This window comes from Diabrotica undecimpunctata, chromosome 3, assembly GCF_040954645.1.
Source record: "Diabrotica undecimpunctata isolate CICGRU chromosome 3, icDiaUnde3, whole genome shotgun sequence".
Classification (NCBI taxonomy): Eukaryota; Metazoa; Arthropoda; class Insecta; order Coleoptera; family Chrysomelidae; genus Diabrotica; species Diabrotica undecimpunctata.
In genome coordinates, this window is record NC_092805.1 from 170,068,934 (window position 1) to 170,093,118 (window position 24,185).

General features: G+C 34.9%; 1 protein-coding gene across 2 annotated transcripts in view; it reads left to right on the forward strand.

The window, feature by feature from the left end:
- LOC140436295 (cytochrome P450 6k1-like) overlaps positions 1-21,823 on the forward strand; it is a 40,931-nt gene extending 19,108 nt beyond the window's left edge. The window contains exons 1-5 of one of the 2 annotated variants that reach the window (XM_072525003.1): positions 10,635-10,760; positions 15,134-16,001; positions 17,835-18,047; positions 19,820-20,074; positions 21,546-21,823. In XM_072525003.1, coding sequence (XP_072381104.1) covers positions 15,137-16,001; positions 17,835-18,047; positions 19,820-20,074; positions 21,546-21,709 — 1,497 coding nt within the window. In that variant the 5' untranslated portion in view covers positions 10,635-10,760; positions 15,134-15,136 and the 3' untranslated portion in view covers positions 21,710-21,823. Of the gene's footprint in view, positions 1-10,634; positions 10,761-15,133; positions 16,002-17,834; positions 18,048-19,819; positions 20,075-21,545 lie in introns of those variants that run through there. The other variant, XM_072525002.1, reaches the window with a different exon arrangement.
- Positions 21,824-24,185: the final 2,362 nt, after the last annotated feature.

Genomic DNA, 24,185 nt, shown 5'->3' on the forward strand with positions numbered 1-24,185 from the left:
TAACCTACTTCTTTCACAGACTCCAACACTTCCTTCAAAAATTGATACTTGGGCTGAAACAACGACTTTGAATAAACGTAAACATTTTTGAATTTAGCGCCATTCAGGTCAAAAAGTAATGCCAACATAACATTAGTTTTTCCACATCCGCTTGGACCACATATGATAGCACGAAATGAATGTGGTAGCAATGCACCATGTTTGCTGGTTCTTGTCACGTTGTCGACAAAATCCAAGTTTTCCACTGCTAGTGTCTTGTCTTGTTGAATGACCTTCATCTTGTGATTGAGATGTATTTTGTACACATGGTTATATAAAGACATTTTTCAAAAAGCGATTCATTTCAATGTTGATCGTTCAAGGTGAAGGAGTGTTGAATTCTCTGATCAATAGTCTACCGTTTGAATTGCATGCTCCTGGTTACCAATATCTAGGACCTGGAACTAAATTACAGAAACGTCTAGCTCGTGGAGATCCGGGGATAAATCCGTTAGATCGAGCTGCGAGAGATCACGATCTCGCATATTCCCAAAGTAATTCATTGAAAGATCGACATAAAGCAGATTGGGTGTTGGAAAATAAAGCGTGGGAACGAGTTAAAGCAAAAGACGCATCTTTGGGTGAAAAAACCGCTGCCTGGTTAACTACTACAGCAATGAAAGCTAAACGAAAACTGGGTATGGGTATGAAACGTGGTAAAGGTGTTGGTTCATTTAAGCGACATGTGTTACAGCCAATTATCAAAACATTGAAACGTGCTCCTCCGTCACCAAATCTGCGTAAATCCGCTCTACTTGCACTTGCAGCAGCTAGAACAGCCGTTAAGAATGTAGGTGGGAAGAAAAATGTACGTGTTCCAAGAATTATTCCATTTGAACCAAAATCTGGTGGGATTTTACCTTTAATCCCAATCTTTGCAGGCCTATCAGCTCTCGGAAGCCTCGCTGGGGGCGCAAGCGCGATAGCGAAAACTGTTATCGATTCAAAGAATGCTCAAAAGAAACTAGAAGAAGATAAACGTCACAACAATGCAATGGAACATCTAGGCAAAGGATTATACCTACGAAAAAACGCTAAAGGTGGCTTTGGATTATATTTAAAAAAGGCAAAAAACTTCCGCTGAAGCTACCTAATAGGCCTTTAACCAATGTGGATTTAAATAGATTTGTTAAACTACTTAAAATTTCAAATTTCCGCGGCGTGTTCATGCGAGATAATTTACCACGTAGCCCTCGTAAACATGAATGTGCTATTATTAATCTCGACATTTCCACAAACCCCGGTACACATTGGGTAGCTTACAGAAAGATAAACAACGATATAGAGTACTTTGATTCATATGGTTGCTTGAAACCACCGCGAGAACTAGTATCCTACTTGAACGGTGGAAGAATTTTCTACAATAACGACCAATATCAAAGTTATAACCAAATTAACTGTGGACATCTTTGTTTAAAGTTTCTCTACAATGGAACCGTCTAACGATATATTGAGAAGTGCCATTTGCATTTTTATGAAAAATATAACGTGCGTTGTTTGGTATGAACTACCTCAAGATATTCGTCGCGCACTAGAAGATTATTTACCCTGCAAGAAAGACTATGATAGACATGAATGGAGTGATGTTTGCGGCATGTATATGGAAAGTAGATGTGTATTTTGTAATGTGTCATATTATGAGAAAAACTTGTAACAGTATAAGAATAAATAAAGGAATTTTTAACATATTTTGCTATTTAATTTCATACACCTATTCAAATGTATCAGTCATGTCTCGATTGTTGACCTTGACAAGTACTTCCAACGAGTTTTCGTTTACTCCTCAAGTACCTCTTGTGCTTGACCCTAACCGACAGTATTATGTAGCAGTGTTGGGATTTCATACATTTAATTCGATTCCAAACATCGATGGCGAAAAGTTTTACTACTACGAGAAAAATGATCGAAAAAAGTTGTGTAGCATCGATATTCCGTCTGGATCTTATGAAATTACCGATATCGAAACGTATATTTATAACGCATTAATCGATAAATATAATTCGATTCGAGATAATGAGTTCATCTTAAGACCCAACAACAATACGCTCAAGTGTGAAATCTTTAGTCAAGATCATGCTGTTACTTTCGAGAAAGATGACAGTCTCGGCAAAATATTGGGTTTCTCATCAAACAGAATATTGGTGCCAGGAAAAATGCATTCTTCGGACCAACCTGTAAACATTATAAAAGTATCGAGCCTACTTTTTGAATGCAACATTACCGAAGGAGCCTTTTACGAGGACAGACCTGCGCACACCGTTCTACATTTTCCGATAAGTGTTGATCCTGGTTTCTCTATTGACGAACGTCCTCATAATCCTATATACATACCAGTAAGCAATAGCATACGTGAAATTGCCAACATTACCGTTAGCGTACTCGATCAAGATTTAAGACCAGTCAACTTTAGAGGAGAGAAAAGTACACTTCATTTGGATTTTAAGGAAACGATATAGATGGGTTTAATTATAAAACAAAGCTCTACGCATCAATATCCATTAGTCTCACGCAAATCTTACAAGCGACGTGACGTGTCTGCTGTCAATAAAGCCTTTCTCGTTTCCATTGGATTACAGCTAAAAGATGTCAAAACGTCAATACATTCGACGACAGGTTCAGGAACCTCAACCACCTATTTTAGATCTGTACCAGAAACCTCAGTTCGACGATACTATTAGAAAAGAAGAATTTCGTACATATACACCTTACATCAAGTCATTTAATAATAGCGACGTTGTCGAGTTTATCATCAATCAATCAGATGCATTTTTTGCCATACACGAAACACTTTTGGAAATTAAAGGAAGTATAAAGAAAGTGGGTACTGGAACTGTTTCTCTTGCACCGAATGCTGGAGCCTTCTTGTTTGATACATGTACATACATCCAAAGTTCACACGACATGGAAATAGTTCGAGATCCTGGTGTAGTTAGCACTATTCGCAGTTTGTTGTGTTACACTCCTGACGATTCCAAGTATCTCAGTACTGCAGGATGGAACTATCCCAATAATCCACATTTATCGGGAGACAGCTTTAGTTTACTGATTCCGATAAAACATATTTTCAACATTTTCAACGATTACAATAAATTAACCTATGGTCGTCAAGTGTTTCGATTTGTTCGAGCACGTAATGATAGAGACAGTATTTTAGTGGAAGAACCTAATGCCACAACAACAACAACAGTGTCTTTAACTGTTACCAGCATGGAACTGAAGGTCAAACATGTCTTTCCGAATGACGATGTGAAAATTGACCTAATGACTCCGATTAAGAATAATACGCCGATAACCATACCTTTCCGTAAATGGGAACTTAATGAACTACCTTCACTTACGGCTGGATCCCGACGTGAGATATGGAGTGTAAAGACAACTTCAGCTGTTGAACGTCCACGCTATGTCATTGTAGCTTTTCAAACTTCTAAACGAGATGACATTCACGCCAATCCAACGTTATTCGATAACATTAAGGTGTCCAGCGTACGAGTGGTTATTAATGGTGAATATTGGCCTAACGAGAGAATGCAATTGGATTTTGCGAAAAATGATTATGCTATAGCTCACTACAACTATACCCAATTCTTTCCCAGTTATACTCATTCGTCAACAAAACATCCAATCTTGGATTATAATGCTTTTAAAAAATATGCTTTGTTTACTTTCGACTGCTCCAAACAGGATGATACGTCATTTAGATCGGGAACCGTTGATATTAAGTTGGAAATCGAAGCAGATGAAGGTTTTCCTGCAGGCACTCGAGCGTACTGTTTAATTGTCCACGACAGTCTACTCGAATACTTTCCTCTAACTGAAGTTATCAAAAATATCATTTAACTTGACTTATTCAATCATATCCAATTCAGTATACTATCAGCCATCATGAGGATCGCATTAGTTGACATTCAAGGATTCACCGTAGATGGGTGGTTTGTTCCCAAAGAACTCAGCATTGAAATTGGCTTTAAACATTGCCATTATATATTTAAACCTCCACAACCGTTTGCTACATTAAGTAATCAAGATAAGAAGACTGCTGTGTACTTGGAGAAAAACGTGCATGGTCTTCGGTATTCTAATGGAGATGTTAAATATTCAAAAATAAATAAAATACTGGAATCTAAGTTGTTGTATGCAGCTGACTACATCTACGTTCGCGGAGAACAACAAGCAGAATTTTTAAGATACAAATGTTATATGCTTGACGTCTGTCCCATAATTATTGATGTTTGCAAGTTTGATGATTCTCCATACTCCACTGGAGGCTTTGCTCCACATGAATACAACTGCCACGCTACTGGACTATTTTCCTGCTCCTCGATAAATGTGGATCACCTCCGTCAATGGCTGTGTAACAAAATATTACCTATATAAATTGGATTTTTTTTTTAATAAAAGATTAAAAGTTTTATTTTAGTTTTATTTTAACAGTTTTACATATTTATTTTAATGCAAGATGATTCGCATTTACGATTTACAAGAAATTTTTTAATGATATTAATCGCTATAAAGGCATTTATTACGAATATAATACTTAAGAGTATAATCGATAAACCATATTGATCGATGTCATCATTATTAGTTTTGTACCATTTTGAATCACTTTCGGTGTTATTTGGGGATATTAGCTTGATCTTATAGAATGCTCCTCCTGATTTTGGTATCGCTTTGAAAAATACTGGAAGCTGTCCATAATTCACCACTTCATGATCCATTAGAGTCCAGTTCGGTCGATTACAATCAGTTTTTTCATCATTAAAACATATCGCCTGGTTCTTAACGTTGTTTGGAACGTTTGTATAAAGGACATTGTTAACAATAGCTGTAAGGATGATGAATGAGGTTGTTAGTGGAGGCATCTTGTCGGTTGAATTCTTTTTAACGGGTATTGTGTTGTTTTTGGTAACTTTCTTTCTGACAAATTAAACTCTGCAAATCGTTTTTCAATTGCAGTTCTATCTTCGTACCACTGTATATCGGCTTTTAACTTTTGTATTTTTTCGTACAACTCTTCTAATCTACACCGTATGGAAGTCATCGATGAAATAAATGTCTTTCGCTCCAAAAGCCAATATAAATAATATTCTTAATCACCCCCACTACCCTGGTATAATAAATAGAAATAAATGTTTTAATCCTTTATTCAAAAATACTGTTATTTAATTCACTAATTGTATCTTCCTTATAATAATACAAATATTCCCTTAATGCTAAACTTACAATACTAGTATCACAAGAAGCCTCACAAAATGAATATAAAATGTCTATTGGTTGTAAATCGTTTTTGAATGAAGTAGCAATTTTTAACGCATTGCAATAGTAATCTAAAAATCTCAGTCCTTCGAGAAAACGAATGCGTGGTAAAATTAACTTTTCATTTCCTTCAATAAGATTTTTAACATCTTTTTCAAATATCTGCAAAGTAACACCAAGTTTCTTAACATTGAGCCATTTAAGTTGATCTGTCGCTTGAGTTTCAATTGCTAACAATTCACAACATTCTGGAGGTTCATCTTCACAATAGCATTGCAGAGGCATCAGGAAAAACTGATTATATTTACGATTAAGTTCATCGATGAATTGGATCCAATCACATATACCGAACGATATCTCATTATTCTCGCTGCTTAATTTAACACCTGGTCCAAATGATCGAGCTGAACTTAATCCAACTAATACTTTTAAATGCTCAAAATTATACAAAGTATTAAGCAGCATCATTTCACTTTTGGCTCTTACTTCCACACTGTTCATGTTGTAATGACTACGTTTTACGAAATAACGCTGTGAACATGAACACGTTTAATTATATCTTCTTACCTCTCCACACCTGCCTCTCCCACGCTAAAACTATGTTGCGCAATATTTCGTAAGACTATTCATTTATGCATCACATGCCGGGCTTAATTATTAACTTCCTGCCTCCATGAGAAAATATATTTTATCTTACATTAAATAATCGAATTGGAATTTGCACGTGTTTCCGGCTATATATCGTGATCGCGTGAGACATTTTTAATAGCCGGCGTATCCGATGATGTCATTATTCTCAGTAGCAAGATATATTTTATAAAGATTTCAACTGATCATGTAAAGTATAAATTGAAAAATAAACGAATTTTTTTTATTATGGTAATCGATAAAATATATACGAGGTAACTCGTAAAATATAAATTGAAAAAATTTAGAAGTTTTACGCTAATGGTTGTAGGTTTTAATTACAAAAAAAATACGAGGAAAAATTGCTCTCTTTGTCTGTCATTCGTCTTCTTCTCTTTGTCAATTCATAGAATGCAGTCACCGACCAGCGATTGAACATCGTTCTCATTGGTTACGTTGGACGTGTAGCTTTGTTATTATTGGGGGGGCGTCTTTTCGGGAGGAATGGGGGGACTGGGAGCGTCTTTTCGGGGAATGGGGGGGACTGGGGGCGTCTTTTCGTTAATATTGTGGTACGACTCCACCATTAGTCGATGCACGTCTTTCTCATTGGCCGTTGATGCACACCATTGGCCTCCAACGTCACGAGGATGTCCGCCATTGGTCGAGGACACGTTTCTGTGGCATCATTGGTCGAGGAAAACGTTCTAACGTCACGAGGAGGGTGTTACTATGTCACCATTGGTCCCTCATCGCTATACCGCCATTTCTATGTTGTTTATTCAAATTCTAAGCTGTCATTGGTCGCTGGGGGTGTTGCTATTCCCACCACTGACGCTGCTATGCTGCCATTGGTCAACGACACGTTCCGACGTCACGAGGACGTCCACCATTGGTCAGCAAGACATTGGGGGACGTTCCTATGCCACCATTGGCCTGCTATTCCCACCACTGACGCTGCTATGCTGTCATTGGTTGACGACACGTTCCGACGTCACGAGGACGTCCTCCATTGGTCAGCAAGACATTGGGGGACGTTCCTATGCCACCATTGGCCTGCTATTCCCACCACTGACGCTGCTATGCTGTCATTGGTCGACGACACGTTCCGACGTCACGAGGAGGGCGTTACTATGCCACCATTGGCCTGCTATTCCCACCACTGAAGCTGCTATGCTGTCATTGGTCGACGACACGTTCCGACGTCACGAGGAGGGCGTTACTATGCCACCATTGGCCTGATATTCCCACCACTGACGCTGCTATGCTGTCATTGGTCGACGACACGTTCCGACGTCACGAGGAGGGCGTTCCTATGTCACCATTGGTCCCTCATCGCTATACCGCCATTTCTATGATGTTTATTCAAATTCTGAGCTGTCATTGGTCGCTGGGGGTGTTGCTATTCCCACCACTGACGCTGCTATGCTGCCATTGGTCGACGACACGTTCCGACGTCACGAGGACGTCCACCATTGGTCAGCAAGACATGGGGGGACGTTCCTACGCCACCATTGGCCGAGGGGCGTGGTCTAGAGACACGAGGTACGTTCCTACGTCACCATTGGTCGAGGGGCGTGGCCTCGAGACCCTAGGCACGTTCCTACGTCACGAGGGGGGCGTGGCCTTGACCCATGAGGATACGTACGCTTGACGATCGACGTGTGACGTCACTTCCGCTCCAGAAGTAACCTATCATATCTACTATTACAATAAACTTTTATCCAACAGAATGCTTAGAGCGCTTTTGCTGTGTGAAAGAATGACAAATCTATCAATGTGTTGATGTTCGATATATATATTGAATTGCTTTTAATATTGCTATTATTAATCACGCTGTAAATACTCTGGTGTCTTTATCAAGACGTATCTCACTATCTCTTCTATATATTGTGCTGGTAGGTCTTAAACAGCCACAGCAACATTTGAGTCAATTTTTGAGGCGGCTGTATGAATTTAGTAATTCTGTTGACATAGTTTTTATAGAGTTTCATTAAACGTAGATTTCCTTAAGCTGATTTTTAAAATTTTGAATAATCTCTCATGTAATTTAGCTACATCTTGAAAAGAAATATTAATTAAAGTATATTTGAAATGTGGGTGATATTCGTGATGTATGTAGTTTATTTTTAAATTGCCTCAAGTTGTTCTAGATTTCAGCAAGTAGTAAATTACGGTTTTTTTCTAGTTATTACTTATTAGATTATGTAAAAAAGTTTGTCGCTAAGTGTTGGGAGATCAAAAAACAGTTCAACGTTTTCCAATTATATTTCCTGTCAACTTGTTTTAACTATGATGTCTCTCGTCGACAATATCCATCTACGTATGAAGTCATAAATCTGTTAATTTTAAATGTTTCGTATATTTGTATAGCTTTTTCTTTTACTTGATTTTACAGTGATTTTTATGCAGGGACACTTCATTTCAAGGTTAAGATTGATTTCATAATGTTTAACTGAAAAAATATAGTTCAGGATGTAATCGTACTAAATAAATTTTTGACAGGAAGCGATCATAGATTGATTATTTTCTAACCTAGTTTAAATTCGAGTTGACGCCTACAAATGTCTAGGGTAGCATGGGAGGTCTACAACACAACATCATCTGCAAACTGTAATATATTGAGGTGGAGGTACTATAGTTCATCCCAAACCCTTCTTTCAGTTCGTCACAGTTTATCGAATTCTCTCTAACGCATTAAGCTAGAAGTGACAGAAAAAAACGTGAGTCTGTGATTATTATACATAGAACTTAGAAAATTATATATCGTTCACGGGTATTTGCATATTAAAGCGAATTCTACTTACGGATATATAATTGGTTGGAGTTTAGAATACGCTATATAGATATCCAATCAATGATACGCATAAATATAATTTGACGCAGATGGTCTCGATAGTGACAGTACTTTGACAATGTCAACTGATAAAATGATAATTGTCATTCCAGGATAGTATTTTCAGACATTTTACAGTAGAAATTTAATTTTGTATTTATTGTCATAAAAATATTTTAAATATGCCGAGATATACCGAGAATGAACAAAGACTAATATTAAAATTATTAAATTATTTTCAATTAGAAAAAGAGGCTGGGACAACTTTATTACCAGTTTCTGCCGTTCGTGAAGTAAGTTTTAAATTATTCTAAAAAATATTCATATTAGTAGTTTAAATTCTATACATTTTAGCCATAGTGTTTGTAATAAATATTAATAAATACATAAATAAATCTTAGCTAATTAAGCACTTTCCTTGGAATGTATAGAATAGGAATTATGACAAACTGCCGCTCCAATATAATGCACAATAAAATTTTTTATACAGGACGGCACCTCTAATATGTAAATTAAAAAAAAATTTAAATTCTTAAAATTTTTACTCCACATTTTCAAAAAATAACCTTTTCACATTTAGCCGATTACGATCCTTCAACTGTCAGCTTTAACTAAAATTTCATGCAATAATTCTCGACATTCTTAAAATCCTATATGACGTCAAAATTAGTGACGCACTGAAAGAAGGGTTTGGGACAGACTGTATCTGTTCTATATCTATATTGTTCAATGAAAAGAGAAGTGGACTAAAATACTACCCTGTGGTATACCTATATTCGTTAGCCTTGGCGCTAAAAGTTTCTCATTTATTTTTAAGTAAGTCCGTCTATTCTTGTACAAGGATATAATGCAATTTGAAATTTTAACTGACATTCCAAGATATAACAATTTATTATGTAGAATATATACTTAAATTTATGTTATCAAATGCAGAGGTTACATCTATAAATGCTGCAGCTGTTGATTCTTGATTTTTGAAATAGACCTGAACTAGGAAACTAGTGAAGTGAGAGCATCTTGTGTAGACCTGGATTTCCGGAAGCCATATTGAGATTTAGGAAGGATACCTTCGGATTCAAGCCAGTATTCAAACCGATTTTTGATTAATCTCTCTAGAGTTTTTAGTATAGGTACAAGAACTTAAAGATATAATAGGTCTGTAAGACCCAACGTTGTTATCTGGCTTTCTGGCTTCTTTATAGGCAATACAATATAGTCCTTCCATGTTTTTGGAATTAAATTCCCATTTTGCTATGTATTGTTAAAAGTTTGTAACAATAATGATTTGTATTCTGTGGGTAAAAAATATAAGCATAGAGTATGATATACAGTCCATCCCTGGAGACGAACTATTATTTTGTTTGAGTCTACGATTTAATTCCCACAATTTAAATGGTTTTTATATGTTGGAGTATTCTCTGGAAACGGTGACTGTAGTTTCGTTTATTTGATTTGGTACCCAAGGAGGTGAAATTTTAAAGTGGAAATCTTCTATCCATGCAGCTTCGCAGTTATCGGTAGTTTATTGGACTGCTTTCGGTTTTTGTAGCGATGCACTTTCTTCCAGACGTCAGTTTTTCTCTGAAATAAAAATTAATTATAAAAATTAAAAACCCAATTTTCGGGTCCCAAAAATTACGAGCCCTAGGCACGTGCCTAGGTTGCTAAGGCCTTAGTCCTCCCCTGGATAAGTGCTTTTAACCACTGATCATAATAGAAGCTTTACTATACTATAAAGAATGTATAAATAAGCTCAAATTATTTCTCACAAAAAATAAAAACATAGATCGATAAACAACTATTTCATAAACAAAAGTCATATATGTATGTTTCGTTCTTAAGTTCTAATTGTTGAAGTTTACTTGCTATTTTTATTACGCCGACACTTAAAAAATTGCTTGGTAGCAGTCTGGACATATTATGAGGTTTTACTTTTAGTCATAACAATTCTGCCTGAAGTAAAAACAATTTCTTAGTTTGTATTGAGTGAGCCCTGTTTAATTAGGTAAGCATTATTTTAGTGTCACGTTCTCTAAAAATAGTTTAAAATTTGTTGAAATTTTAAAATTATGTTTAACATAATAATAACATTTACATACATAAACAAAGGTTGATTGATTTTTTTTGTTTTTAACTTGTGTTTTGGAAAAATATACCATTTTTGCCAGATTTATGAGACTTGCATTTCTGCCATTTGTATTTAATTTCGTGTTTCTTTATTTAGTTTTGTTACTTTAGTTTAAACATCAATTCCCTAAATTCCAAAGGTTTCATAAAGATTTCCCAATTTCTTTTTCCCCCCATGTATTACTCTACTTGAATAAGGGTATAGCCACTCTTCAGAATTAGTCAATAGCTAATGGAATCAGTTTGAATATAGGTAAATACTACTATATTACATTTTCTAGATCTAAAGTTCCAATAATCTTTGATTACCAGCTTTTTTATTTTCTTTTATTTTTAATTTCAATTTGAATACTCAATAAAACCAGCTCTTCTCTTATTGTCAGTTTATTTTACTAGATTGTTTAGGATTACTAAAAATATATTTACATATTTTAAACTACGTCTTACAATCAAAAAACAACTATCATCTGTCAGTCTCTTTTTCCTTTTCTTGTAAAGAAAACAGAACATGAAGCAATAACGATTCACAACAAGCTTTGCAATATATCACTAAAGAGAGTAAATGAGATGAAGGACTTGGGAGTTTTCTTTGATTCAGAGGTATCTTTTAATCACCAATATATAATAATTAACAATTCTACTTCAATTACTAGTAAAGTTTTTCAAATGCTTGGTTTTGTTTTGCGTAATTCAAGAGATATATCTATTAATTCGACAAGGATGGTATACAATGCATTGGTTAGCTCAACATTATAGTATGTCTCTAATGTATGGTTTCCATTCTACCAAATCCATGTTAACGCTATTGAAAAAGTTCTACTGTTTATAACATACAAATTTAAGAAACTTTTGCATACTTACTCTTATAAAGATATCCTAATGCAACTTAAGCTTCATACTCTGGAAAATCGCAGTATAATGTTAGATGCAAAACTTCTCTTTAAAATGTTATCTGGCCACATTTTTTGAACTGCCCTGCTTGCACTGTTCTCCTTTAAAACAGCTAATTGAGTTATCAGAAATACTGGCTTGTTTGATGTTCCATATTATCACAGCACTAACTTTGGTTTTTATAGTCCAGTGGTAAGCCGTGCTCAGTCCAACATTATTTCTAGTGACAATAAATGATATAATCAAAAATATTCAAGCACCCTTACAACCCTGTTTGTACCCTGACGACTTAGTGGTATCTATTATAGGAAAAAATATCTCCTTAATGTCCTCAATTCTTCAAAACTTTTTAGATACTCTCGAAAATTGGTCTCACCTTACAGGCTTTCAATTTTCATCTGTCATTCGAGCCACGTGACCTGCCCAGTTCCATTTCAGTGTTGCTACTCTCTCTACTGCATCAGCCACTCATGTTCCTTGTCGTAGCTGGCGATTTGGGATCTTGTCTCGTAGTGAAACGCCCAACATAGCACGCCCTTTGACACACACGGATCTTTTGAACTGTTCTCCTTGTCATGGTCAACGTTTCCGCACTGTAAGTTAACACTGATTAAACGTTTTTCTTTTAAGGCATATTGGTATATCAGACGATTTGAAAATGTGGTTCAGCTTGCCGAAGGCTGCCCAAGTCAGTCTTATACGACGGAGAAGCTCAACGGTTTGGTTATCTTTTCCTATGCGAATCTCATTACCTAGGTATTTATAGGCCATTACCTGGTCTATGGATCTTGTTCCTACGCATATATCTTCGCTGACTACAAGATTTGTCATTATCTGGGTTTTAGATACATTTATTTTCAATCCCCCTTCTAGCGAGGAAAGGTAGAGCTGATTTAAAAGTTCTTTGGCCTCATCTATCCTATCAGCTATTAGTACAATATCATCTGCAAACCTTAGATGGCTAAGCTTTTCTCCGTTTATGTTTATGCCCTTGTCGGTCAGTTTTGTCCTTTTACATATATATTCCAAAAGCATAGTGAACAGTTTCGGCGATATGGTGTCCCCCTGGCGTTATATCGGGAATTTCTGGGTTTGACGATCACCCACTCTAACACTGGCTGTTGCGTTTTGGTATATGTGTTTAATTATATTTATATACCGATAGTCAATTCGGCATTCTGTCAAGGCTTCCAACATTTTTTGTTGATTTACGGTGTAAAATGCCTTTTCATAGTCGACAAATATTAAAGCTAGTGGTTTATTATATTCAGTGCATTTTTCTATAAGATTTTTTATTACCAGTAGGTGATCGTTTGTTCCATAGCCTTTTCTAAAACCCGCTTGTTCTATGGGCTGATAAAATTCCAATTTATTTTCTAGTCGTTTCGTAATTATTTTTGTAAATAGTTTATAAATATGTGAAAGTAGACTTATGGGCCTGTAATTCCTGAGGTCGGTAGCATCCCCTTTTTTATGAAGTATGATAATTTCTGCGTTATACCACTGGGTTGGTGTTATTGTTTCCTGCAAACATCTAGTGAATAGTTTGGCAAGGACCTGCCATAATCTTTTTCCAGCCACTTTCAAGGCATCTGCCACTATTTCATCGCCTCCGGGGGACTTATTGCTTTTCATTTCTTGCACTGACCTTCGAACTTCATTAGGTGTTACGTCCGGTAAAATTTCAGATCCCTGATTGATTATCTTTGGTAATGATCCACTCCGGTTACATTGCTGTTCTTTGTATAGTTGTCTATAAAAACTCTCTATCGTGTTCATAATTTGAACTCTATCCTCAAACTAAATAAGCTAAATAAAATCAAGAGTAATGTTTCCCAGTGGATTCCATCGTCGCTTAACAGGCGTGAACAAATTGTGCTTCCTCGTCTACATCTAGGACATACCAAGTTAACACACTCTTACCTTTTCACAAAGAATAACCCATTCATATGTGATCAGTGTAACTTTCGATTAACAGTTCAACACTTTTTAACAAATTTTGGTAAATATGAACATGAAAAACATCGTTACAATATCTCGAACTCTGTAGCAGAAGCTCCAGGTCATGAGTGTTCCTATGATAGTATAGTCCGTCTAGAAAGTATCCGGAATTTTATATTTTTCCTAATTTTAATAAATTTTCTTTTTGTAACATTTTAAGACAAAAGTAATGCATCAAGTAGGTTTTACCGATAGTAGGTTATGGACAAAATCGCATGACGACACCATCTGTCAAATATTGTTGTTTGTAAACAGACTTAAAATTTGTGAAATAATGTCGCAAGTAGAAAAAAGAAAAGTGGTGGAATATTTGTATAGAAAGGGTGTCCGAAACGTTAAAAAATGAGTGCAGTTGACTGAACTCGGAAAAAGTGCAGTGTATGAGACAATAAAGAGGATAAAAAGTTGATGATGAAAGTTGTTTCCAGCTTGATGCAAATCATCTAAAAGTCCTATCAAGAGAAAATTTGACCGTTCAAATTTCCAAATTTCCCACTAAAATAATGGTTTGGGGAGCAATATCTCAGCGTGGTGCTACACCTCTCTGTATAGTTAATGGTACTGTTGATAGTGTGAAATATTGTGACATCCTATATGGTTTTCTTCTTGAAACGGCTCATGTTTTATATCCAGAGGGGTGACGTTTTCAGCAAGATAATGCAAGATGCTATACTTCTGCATATACTCAAGCTTGGATGCAAGAACACGATTTGGCAACAATTCCGTGGCCATCAGCATCTCCAGATCTCAGACCCATTGAAAACATATGGGGACTGATGAAGATTGAAGTAGAACGAGCAGCGCCACGAGATAAAGAAGGTTTGATTCGGTCAGTTTTACAGGCCTGGAACACCGTTACGGAAAATTATGGCCTTGACCTAGTTTCGGGTGTACTTGGACGTTTAGTTAAGTGTTTAGATTTAAATGGAGGTTGTATAAGTAAATGAGATGAGTTATTTGTTGAAATTTTATATTTCAAGTGATAGAAATAAATACTGTAAAATTATAATTCTGCTTTCTTTTTTCCGGATACTTTCTAGACGGACTATATAATTAAATATCTAAGATCTTTAAACATTTATTATCTGTAGTTATTTAATTTTGTTATTTATATTTTGTTCTGTCGCTAATAACCTTTTGGTGGATGCTACTTTTTTCTCTAATAAAAAAAATATGTGGTTGCTGTATTTGATTATTCTTTGACATAGTTTACGATTCTTTATATTTATATTTGAAATTGAAAATAAATTATAATTATATTTAATAATAAGGCATTCTTCTTATTAGACAAACCAAAACGACATTCTACCTACAGTATAATACCACATCGAAAATCTCTAAAAGATTTTTCTTTTTTAGATCATGATATTCTTCAACTGGAATACCCTATTCCTCTTCGGACTTGTCATCTACCTTCTCTACAAGTATCTAACCAGGAATCATAACTACTGGAAGGAAAAAGGTGTACCCTACGAAGAACCATACTTTTTGGCGGGAAACTTTTGGGAAGTTTTTTCAGGGAAACGCCAAATTGGGAAGCATCTAGGATATTTGTACAGCAAATACAATACTCCATACTTCGGAATATACATATTAGGAAAGCCTTACTTGGTTTTAAGAAACCCAGAGATTATTAAAAACATCACTATAAGAGATTTCAAAAATTTCGACGACAGAACTTTCGCTTGCGACAAAAATGCCGACGATATGGCGGCGAATAGTTTGTTCATTATGAGGAACCCGGACTGGAAGTACATACGAGCTAAATTAACTCCTATTTTTACTTCTGGAAAGCTGAAGCTGATGTTGGGTATTATGAAAGACGCAGCGAGAGAGATGCAAAATTATTTATCGCAGTGCGACAATAAAATAGTAGAAATGAAAGATGTGTCATCAAAATTCTTGACAGATATCGTAGCTTCATGTTTCTTTGGTTACGAAGTAAAGTGCTTTAGAAACGACGAATCAGATTTCGTTAATTTCACTAAAAATTTATTTTCCCATAAAGTCGCGCTGTTGCCATTCTTCCGCTTGTTCTCGTATTTTTTCGTTCCTACTTTTGTTTCGCTGTTCAAGTTAAACTTTCTGGACAACACGCTTTTGAAGAAAATTATTATAGATACTCTTTATTATAGAGAGGCGAATAATGTCAAGAGAAATGATTTTATCGATTTACTGAAACAACTTAACACGAATTGTAGGGAAGAAGATTGCGAGATTGAATTTGGTAAGTACTACTAATTAATAAGTATAGTGGTAAAGTTCACAGGATGTTCCATTAGTTAAAAATAAGAAGATTAGACTTAAAAGACTACACTTTTTTAATTTGTGGATGAGGAAGCTATTATTTGGCGTAATTTGGTGTCTTTGAAGGGCAATATGACATTGTCGTAACATTTGTTGCAAACACGGGTCGAATTGTTACGAATATAAAACCTTGCATACAAACGTATGAAAATTTTACAGCCTATAAATTCATTTATTTCAAAATATGCTAAGATATCATGTTAAATTTTCCTCTGCTGTCGGAGGTAGAATACTTTTCTATCTGCTTCTACAAATGAAGCTGTAAGGAGCTACAATTAAACCAATTTCCGAGATTTATCCTCCAGAAAATTACATTTTCTTCCTATGTTCATTCTCTCCCTATTTATACTTTTAGTCCAGGCGATATATACGTTCTAAAACAATCTCACTTGGGTGTATCGTATATAATCTTAGTTTTTTGCTTTAATCGCTTTAAAATATTATTAGCAATAATAATTTAACTATGCGTAAACTTCAAAAGGTAGGCTAAATTTTTTATTAAACAATTTGTGAAAAAAATGGGAAAAATTCAATGTTTTTTCTTCTTTTCGTTGCTATATCTCGGCTATACATTTTGCAAATATATTGTTCTGAAGCTATTTGTTGTAACGACATCAAAGTTTTACAATTAAATTTCCTTTCAGGTGTTTAAGAGCCACATAGAACTGTCAAAACTCACCCAGAAAATCCTTAAAATGGATTACTCTGTAATGCAGTACATTTTAGTTGCAATTTTTGTTATTAAATGTCTATGACTGCCAATGGAATTTGTTGTAGGTCAATGCTATTTGATTCTATAATTTTATTATAGAACCAAAAGAGAAGCTGAAGCTGTTTTCACTTAAAGATCCTTTTTCTATGGGAGATAATCCCATTCTGGATTTGGTTTTCCAATTCCCATCCAGAATGGGATTATCCCCACAGAAAAAGGATCTTTAGTAAATTCAGTACATTCAGTAAATTAATTGCTCGGTAGTTTTTGCATATTCTATAGTCTCCTTGTTTTGGGATCGTCATTATAATTCCCTTCTTCCATTCTTCGGGCATATTTCCCCACCATTTTATAATTTCGCCATATATTCCGTCGTCTTCCGCTGTTTTCTCGTTTTTAAGTTTGCATATTTTCTCTTTCACCTCTATATAAGTCAATTCTTCTTCTTCATCATCTTGTTCTGTGTTCGTTATCGTATCTCTTTCTTCTTCTCTATCCGTTTCTTAATATATTTCTTCGAAATACTTCTGCCATTTTTCTGTTTCTATAGCCATATTGACTGTCCGTTTTCGGTTACCTAGTTTTAAGTAATGGTACAATAGTTTTGAGTTGTGTCTTTTATTTTCTGTTTCCATCTTGTTTATAATTTCTTCTACTTCCAGCTTCCAACTTGCAGTTAACTTGTTTATTTTTTAGTTGGGTGGCCGGAAGGATGTTTTAATTGGATAGTAATCTATATGAAGGGCATCAGAGATAAAATCAGCAGAGTCCAAAAAACAAAATAGAGACTCTATTATCAACCACTCTTTATAAATCATACACATTATTAACAAACTAAATTTGTATAAAAATTATCTCGTTTTGATAAAACAATTTACTAGAAATCCCATAAATTCTTTGATAATTGTTATTAAACTATTTCAGTGACATATTTGACAGAATGTAATACGATATAACATATAACTACCTCTTCGGTAAATTTGTTTCTGTTATTTCCAATATATCAATAAATGATGTTGATTGATGATATATGATTTACAGGTACCGATAGACTAATTTCCCAATTGATAACATTTTATATCGCTGGATTTGAGACCACTAGCAACGCCGTAGCGTTCGCACTCTATGAGCTCGGTCTCCGAACGGATTGTCAAGACAGGCTGAGGGAAGAAATATTGAGTATTATAAAAACAGAGGAGGATATAACTTACGAAAATCTACAAAAGTTGAAATATCTGGACATGGTTCTTTCAGGTAAAGGCAAAATCAGTCATTTCGTTCAATACTAGTGTGACGCATATTTTATTTATTCCCAGTCTTTTAACACTTATTTTAATTTATGTACAGTCTTTTAATACTAAAACTAAAAACACAATTAATTTATAACATTTATTTTACTTAATTCTACAAATACATTTATTAGACTGACTCTAAAATCTAAATTGATCACTATGTATAGTGCGCCTATGATTGCAAAAATCTCTCGATGCCTCGAGTCGTTAGAACGGCTTCTAGGCTGCACTGAATTTTGGCGTCAGAGCACGTGCACTCGAATCGTTGGTTCAAGTCTATTTCTTCATAGGCGTAGTAAGATTGTGCATTACACTAATATTAAATTGTATGTTGGAATCACTTTTCTTATAAGATATTCTACTTATTTATATTCCGCTCCTATCGAAGAATGGATATCATCAAGGATATTCTAACCGTATTTACAGCTAGCTTTGCTAAACAGTTTGTTTGTAGTGAAACCAAACCACTATCTTAAGTTTCTCATCCAAGATATTCTTGTGCGGTCCGGATAATTCTTCCTTCTACAGTACTGTGCGAATGAATGGAATCATAGGCCGTTTTAATGAAAAAAACAGTTTATTTAGAAAAAAATTATATGTTGACAGAACTATAAAGCTAAACTTACATCATTTAGTAGGCATGCAAAAACTGCTTTTACAGTACCTACAAACAGTTACTAGATATCCTTTCACCTTGGAACCAAAATTGAATGACCGCTTCTATAATTTTTATTTTTGCAATCTAGCTTTGCAAATGGCCCATACATTTTCAATAGGGTTGAGGTCTGGCGAATTACCGGGCCGATCTAAAACATTAATCTTCTTATTTTTGAAAAATTACATCATTTACTTTAGCTTGTGACAGGGAGCAGAGTCCTGTTGAAGAATCACCCCTTTTTGGGGCTGACATTTTTGGAGTTCTGTGTCCAAACGCTGTTCCACATTGGATTTGTATTTTTGGCTGTTTATCATGCCTTCATAACACAAGCCTAGCATAACAATATACATAAAACTAAGGCTGGTAAGGGCACTCATTTTTCCCATAGCCACATATGCATCCGAAACGTGGACTTTAAAGAACGCGGATAAAAATAAACTAAACGCTTCTTTTGAAATGTGGAAACACCATTCCCATTCCTCTAGATGAAATCTATCCGCATACAGTGGCGCTAAAATGACCAGCTGCTCGATATCTATCAATATAAGAGGATTAAATCTATTATTATCTGGTCTAGACACCCCAATTTTGCCCTTTTTAGTTGTTGTCTTTTTTCGCGGAAACTGTGACATAATTCTTGCAGTTTTCGCATCTTCAAAAGGATTTTCTTCTAATTTCTCCAAAAAGCGTACAAACTTCATGAGCGGTAGATATTTTTAGTCTTCCAGAACCTTGCTTTCTCGCGTGAGTTTCTTGTTCTCTCCATCTTTTATTAATATTAAAAACTATTGTTATGCTTACGTTAAAATGGTTCGCTACGGCAGATAGTGACCAATTATCTTCTAATTTCATTACAATTCTTGCTTTTAGTTCTTTGCTAGCATGTGGAGCCATTTTTTGAGGTTGAACAGAATAAGTTATCTGACAAATTTTAAGATTTGGCAGTGACAGTATGTAAATAATAAGTATTTATTCTTCAAAATACACTGCTCAATTTGAAGAGTCTTATCAGGTTTTTTAGGAACCAGCTGTACAATACCTACTGACAATTTAATGACCTATATTTTTGTTACTAGAAACTCTTCGTAGATATCCCTTTGGACCATTCCTCAACAGAAGATGCAGAGAAGATTATGTTATCGAGCAAACTGGCTTGGTTATAGAAAAAGGAACTCCAGTGTTGATTCCTCTTGATGGTCTCCACTATGATCCTGAGTATTTTCCAAATCCAGAGGTGTTCGATCCTGATAGATTCGTCGATGGAAATAAACATAGATATTTTCAGTCTTGTGTCTATATGCCTTTTGGAATGGGACCAAGGAACTGCATTGGTAAGTACAAGAATGTAGAAGAAAGTTTGGCGCTGTGGTGTTGCTTCCCATCCTGTAGTTTGTAAAACTATTGTTAAATAGTCTACTGCTTCCTTTTTCTGGTTTTCTGTTATCCTAATATCTAGATAATAGATTTTTTTTTATCTTAATATCTTTGTATTTACAGAATTTTGGAAAACATCCCAGTTTGTTTCTTTAGTTGTGAGTTTGGGTGGTGGTGTCCTCCATATTATGTATGTACCTAAAGTTATTATTATTGTTCTGTGATCTGATGTAAAATCGAAGTTTGACTCTAATATACTATGCCTAATCCGTAGGCCAGTATGTGGGTTCTCCCGTTGATAAGTATCTTAAGTTATTTTATTGGATGATATTCATTAATGATTGACCTTTGGGCGTGATTAATCTGGAAATCCATGTGGTGTGTTTGGCTCCTGCTCCAGTCTTCTGCTACTATAAATTTGGATCTAAAAGGCTGTATGAAATCATGATACTCTTCGCTTGAAATTGGATGGCTAGGTGGGCTGTAGACTGATGCTACACTGAGAGAGGTGTAGAGGAGAATAACGGCAGAACCTAGATGTGCTCCTCCGTCTGGATGGTTTGCATAATACACAGTATAGTAAGGTATCTTAATAACCGTTCTTTGTGTGGCATGGCTTTCAGATATTAATAGAATGTCTATATTATACATTTTTAAAAACAGTGATATCTCTAGTATATGGTTTGAAATGACATTAGCATTCCACGACGCAATTCGTAGTGACTTGAAAGCTATTTTGTCATTTTGTTAATGACTATAGTTAACATGGTTAAAATCATGCTACTTTGATTTAAGAGTTGAGAGAACATATTTTCGAATTCGTTCAGGAAATTTGATCGTTTATCTGCTGATTCATTGTTGTAATTTTTGTTATCTGCATTTATGTTTCCAATGGCAGCATCTCTATAACTGATTCTGAGTTGAAATTATGAGCACGATGTTGGGTAGGTATATTTACATTTATGTATAAATGGAATTAAGAAGAAGTTCTACAAATGTCTCCACCTTGAAGTATTCTTGACAAACAAACCCAAATGCACAGGCTCAAAAGAACTAATCCGTTTGAAATTGTGTAAGTGATAAGTTAATGTAAGGCAAAGATAGTAATGTAAGGCTGTATATTGTAGGAACAACAAAGAATAAAGAAGTTTAGGTCAGAAGATATTTTTATTTAGCTCAATACCTAGTTTTTATTACTACAAGTAATTTACTTTTTGTAACAATTTTGGGGTTTATAGTTTCTTGTAATGTCCTCATCATGTTTGGCTAATCGTTTTATTAGTACACCTTTGTATTACCTTACACCTATTATCCTTTCTGGGCATTTCTAATGATTTTTCCTGATATTTACCTAAGAGTTTTTAAAATATTCTATTTGAATGTGTTCAACAAATGTTTTATTTTTAAACTTTTGATTTTTTTTTGTAGGTGATCGTTTTGGTTTGATTTGTGCCAAAATTGGATTAGTGTACTTTTTACGGAAGTTTAAGATAGACAGATGCGCGGAAACACCGGATAAGATGTTATTGAATCCAAGGAGTCCCTTTATGGTGCCTCTCAATGGAATAAAAATGACTGTGCACAAAGTGTAGATATTTTTAACAATATTCTTTCAAAAATGACGTTTCAGTTATTTACTAGTATTAATAATAAGTATATGTAATAAATAATTTATATATAATTATAAATAAAACATTGACAATTTATGTGTATCTTTTTTATTATAAAAATCTTATGTCACGATGTTTGTCCAAATTATCCAAATATTCAAAAACCACTAAACCGATTGCAATAAAATTTTGTGGAAGTGTATTTGTTGGTCCAACTTAGGGAATAGTTGGGAATAGGGAATTTTTTATCTCGATGAATGACCCTTATTTTTTTTAACTGTAAATTCAAAATGTTCTATACGACTTCACCTCATCAGTTTTAGTTCATTTGATCCATGTAGTTAATAATCATAAAATGACGTTTTTTGTGTGACAGAAATGAACAAATTTTGGATGACTGTCCAATTGAAAGACTCTAGATCAATAGATAAATTAAAAGGGACGGAGTGTTTGAGACCTAGGTTTAGCAGTTTTAGTTCTGCAGAAAATTAAACGTTAGAAAGAGTTTTGATCCTGGGATGGAATCGGAAGTTGGAAATTTTTTGTATTTAGAAGCAGAAAGTTGATCAGATCTAATCTTATCGTTGATTAAATGTTGTAATTTTTTTGTTAAGTCTATTCAATTAAATTGAATGAGAGTAATCAACCTTATCCTGAACATCCGGCGGAAAGTGGTGATATTAATATGTCCCAAGATTTCGAGTAGAGTCATACATTACCTTCAGCTTACAGTTGATATAGTTTTGCTTACTATAGTGATTAAACATTTTTTTCTTCAAGAGTTTTATCTGGATAGAAGTTCTGATGTTGTGAGGTACATTTTTTGAAGTTTTCATTTTACAGAATGTTGAAAAATTTGATCTAAACATCTAGAGATAAACCATATATCCAATTTAAAATTGCTCCGTTGTTGTGTAGTTAATGGCAAGTACTTCTTCTTCCTCTTTATAAGCAATTCTGCTTGTTCATTGGCGGATTAATACCTCTATGGAAGGTTGTCACTTCATCTTTGGCGCGGTCGTCTGATACTTCTTTTGCCAATTGGTGACTTATCTCTTGCTATTTTGACGACACTGGTCTCCTTCATTTTTCTTGTGTGGTTATTCCATTCTTTTTTTCTATTTTGTGTTACATTTTTTTCTAATATCTTCACTTCTCTTTCGATCTCTCAGCATATTTCCTGTAATTCTTCTTAGTACTCTCATCTCTGCCGTTTCCAGTAGCCATTGCGTTGTGGCTGTGTCGGATCTTGTTTCTGAGGCATATGTCACTATTGATCTTACACTGGCTTTATAAATTCTTGACTTTGTCTTAGTGTTAATGTGTCTCTTTGCTTTTTGTACTTGATCTCTCACTTCTTTGTCGAGGTCTCCATAGCTAGAAAGTGTAATTCCCAGTTATTTTATTTCCATTACTTGTTCAATACTGATGCCATCAATTTCTATTTTACATCTGGTTGGTTCTTTGCTGACTACTATTGTTTTAGTTTTCTGAGATGAGATTGTCATATTAAATTCTTTTGCTCTTATGTTAAATCTGTGGACCAGTCTTTACAGACTATCTTCTTGGGGTATCTATATTGCGTTGTCTGCGTAACAGAGTATTTCTATTTCTTTGTTTCTCATTCTGTATCCTCTTCCCTTGTTAACGCTTTTGATGATTTCATCCAGGATCAAATTGAAGAGCATGGGGTTCACTGAACCCCCTTGTCTTATTCTGCTGCCTATTTTTATAGGTACTGTAAGTTGTCCATCTATTCTGACTTCCATTTTATTGTTTTGGTAGATATTTTCGATGGTTTTTATAATATTTAGGGGAACTTCTCTATTATACAGAAGATGCATTACATCTTTGAGTCTCACTCTGTCAAATGCTTTCTTTAGGTCAATCAGACACAGAAATGCTGGCCTCTTATACTCTAGTGATTTCTCAGTAATTTGCTTTATAACGAATATTGCATCTGTACACGATATTCCACTATGAAAATCCTGTTGTTCACCTGCTAAACTTATCCACTGATTTAGCACTTATACTTATAGGTTTATACCTCTGTAGTTTTCTGGCTGTTTTTATCTCCTTTTTTTGAATAGTAGAATTAGTTCGCGCGTTCTCCATTCTTCTGGTATTTTATTGTGCTTTGTAATTTTATCAGTTAATTGTTCTGTCATTGCTGGTCCACTATATTACAGTAGTTCGTTTGGTATCCCGTCGTTACCTGCTGCTTTTCTGTTCTTCAGCTTTTCAAGTATTTTCCGAACTTCCTGTACATTTATATCAAGTTCTTCATTTGTGGTAATTAAAGAGGGGTCATCATCATCATCAGTAGCTCGACAACCCTTTCTGGATCCTGGCTTGTTCTAGGATTTTCCGCCATTCTGTTCTGTTCCTTGCTTTGTTTTTCAGTTGGTAATCTTAAGTGTTTTCAGATCTTGTTCCATGTATCTAAATTTGGGTCTTC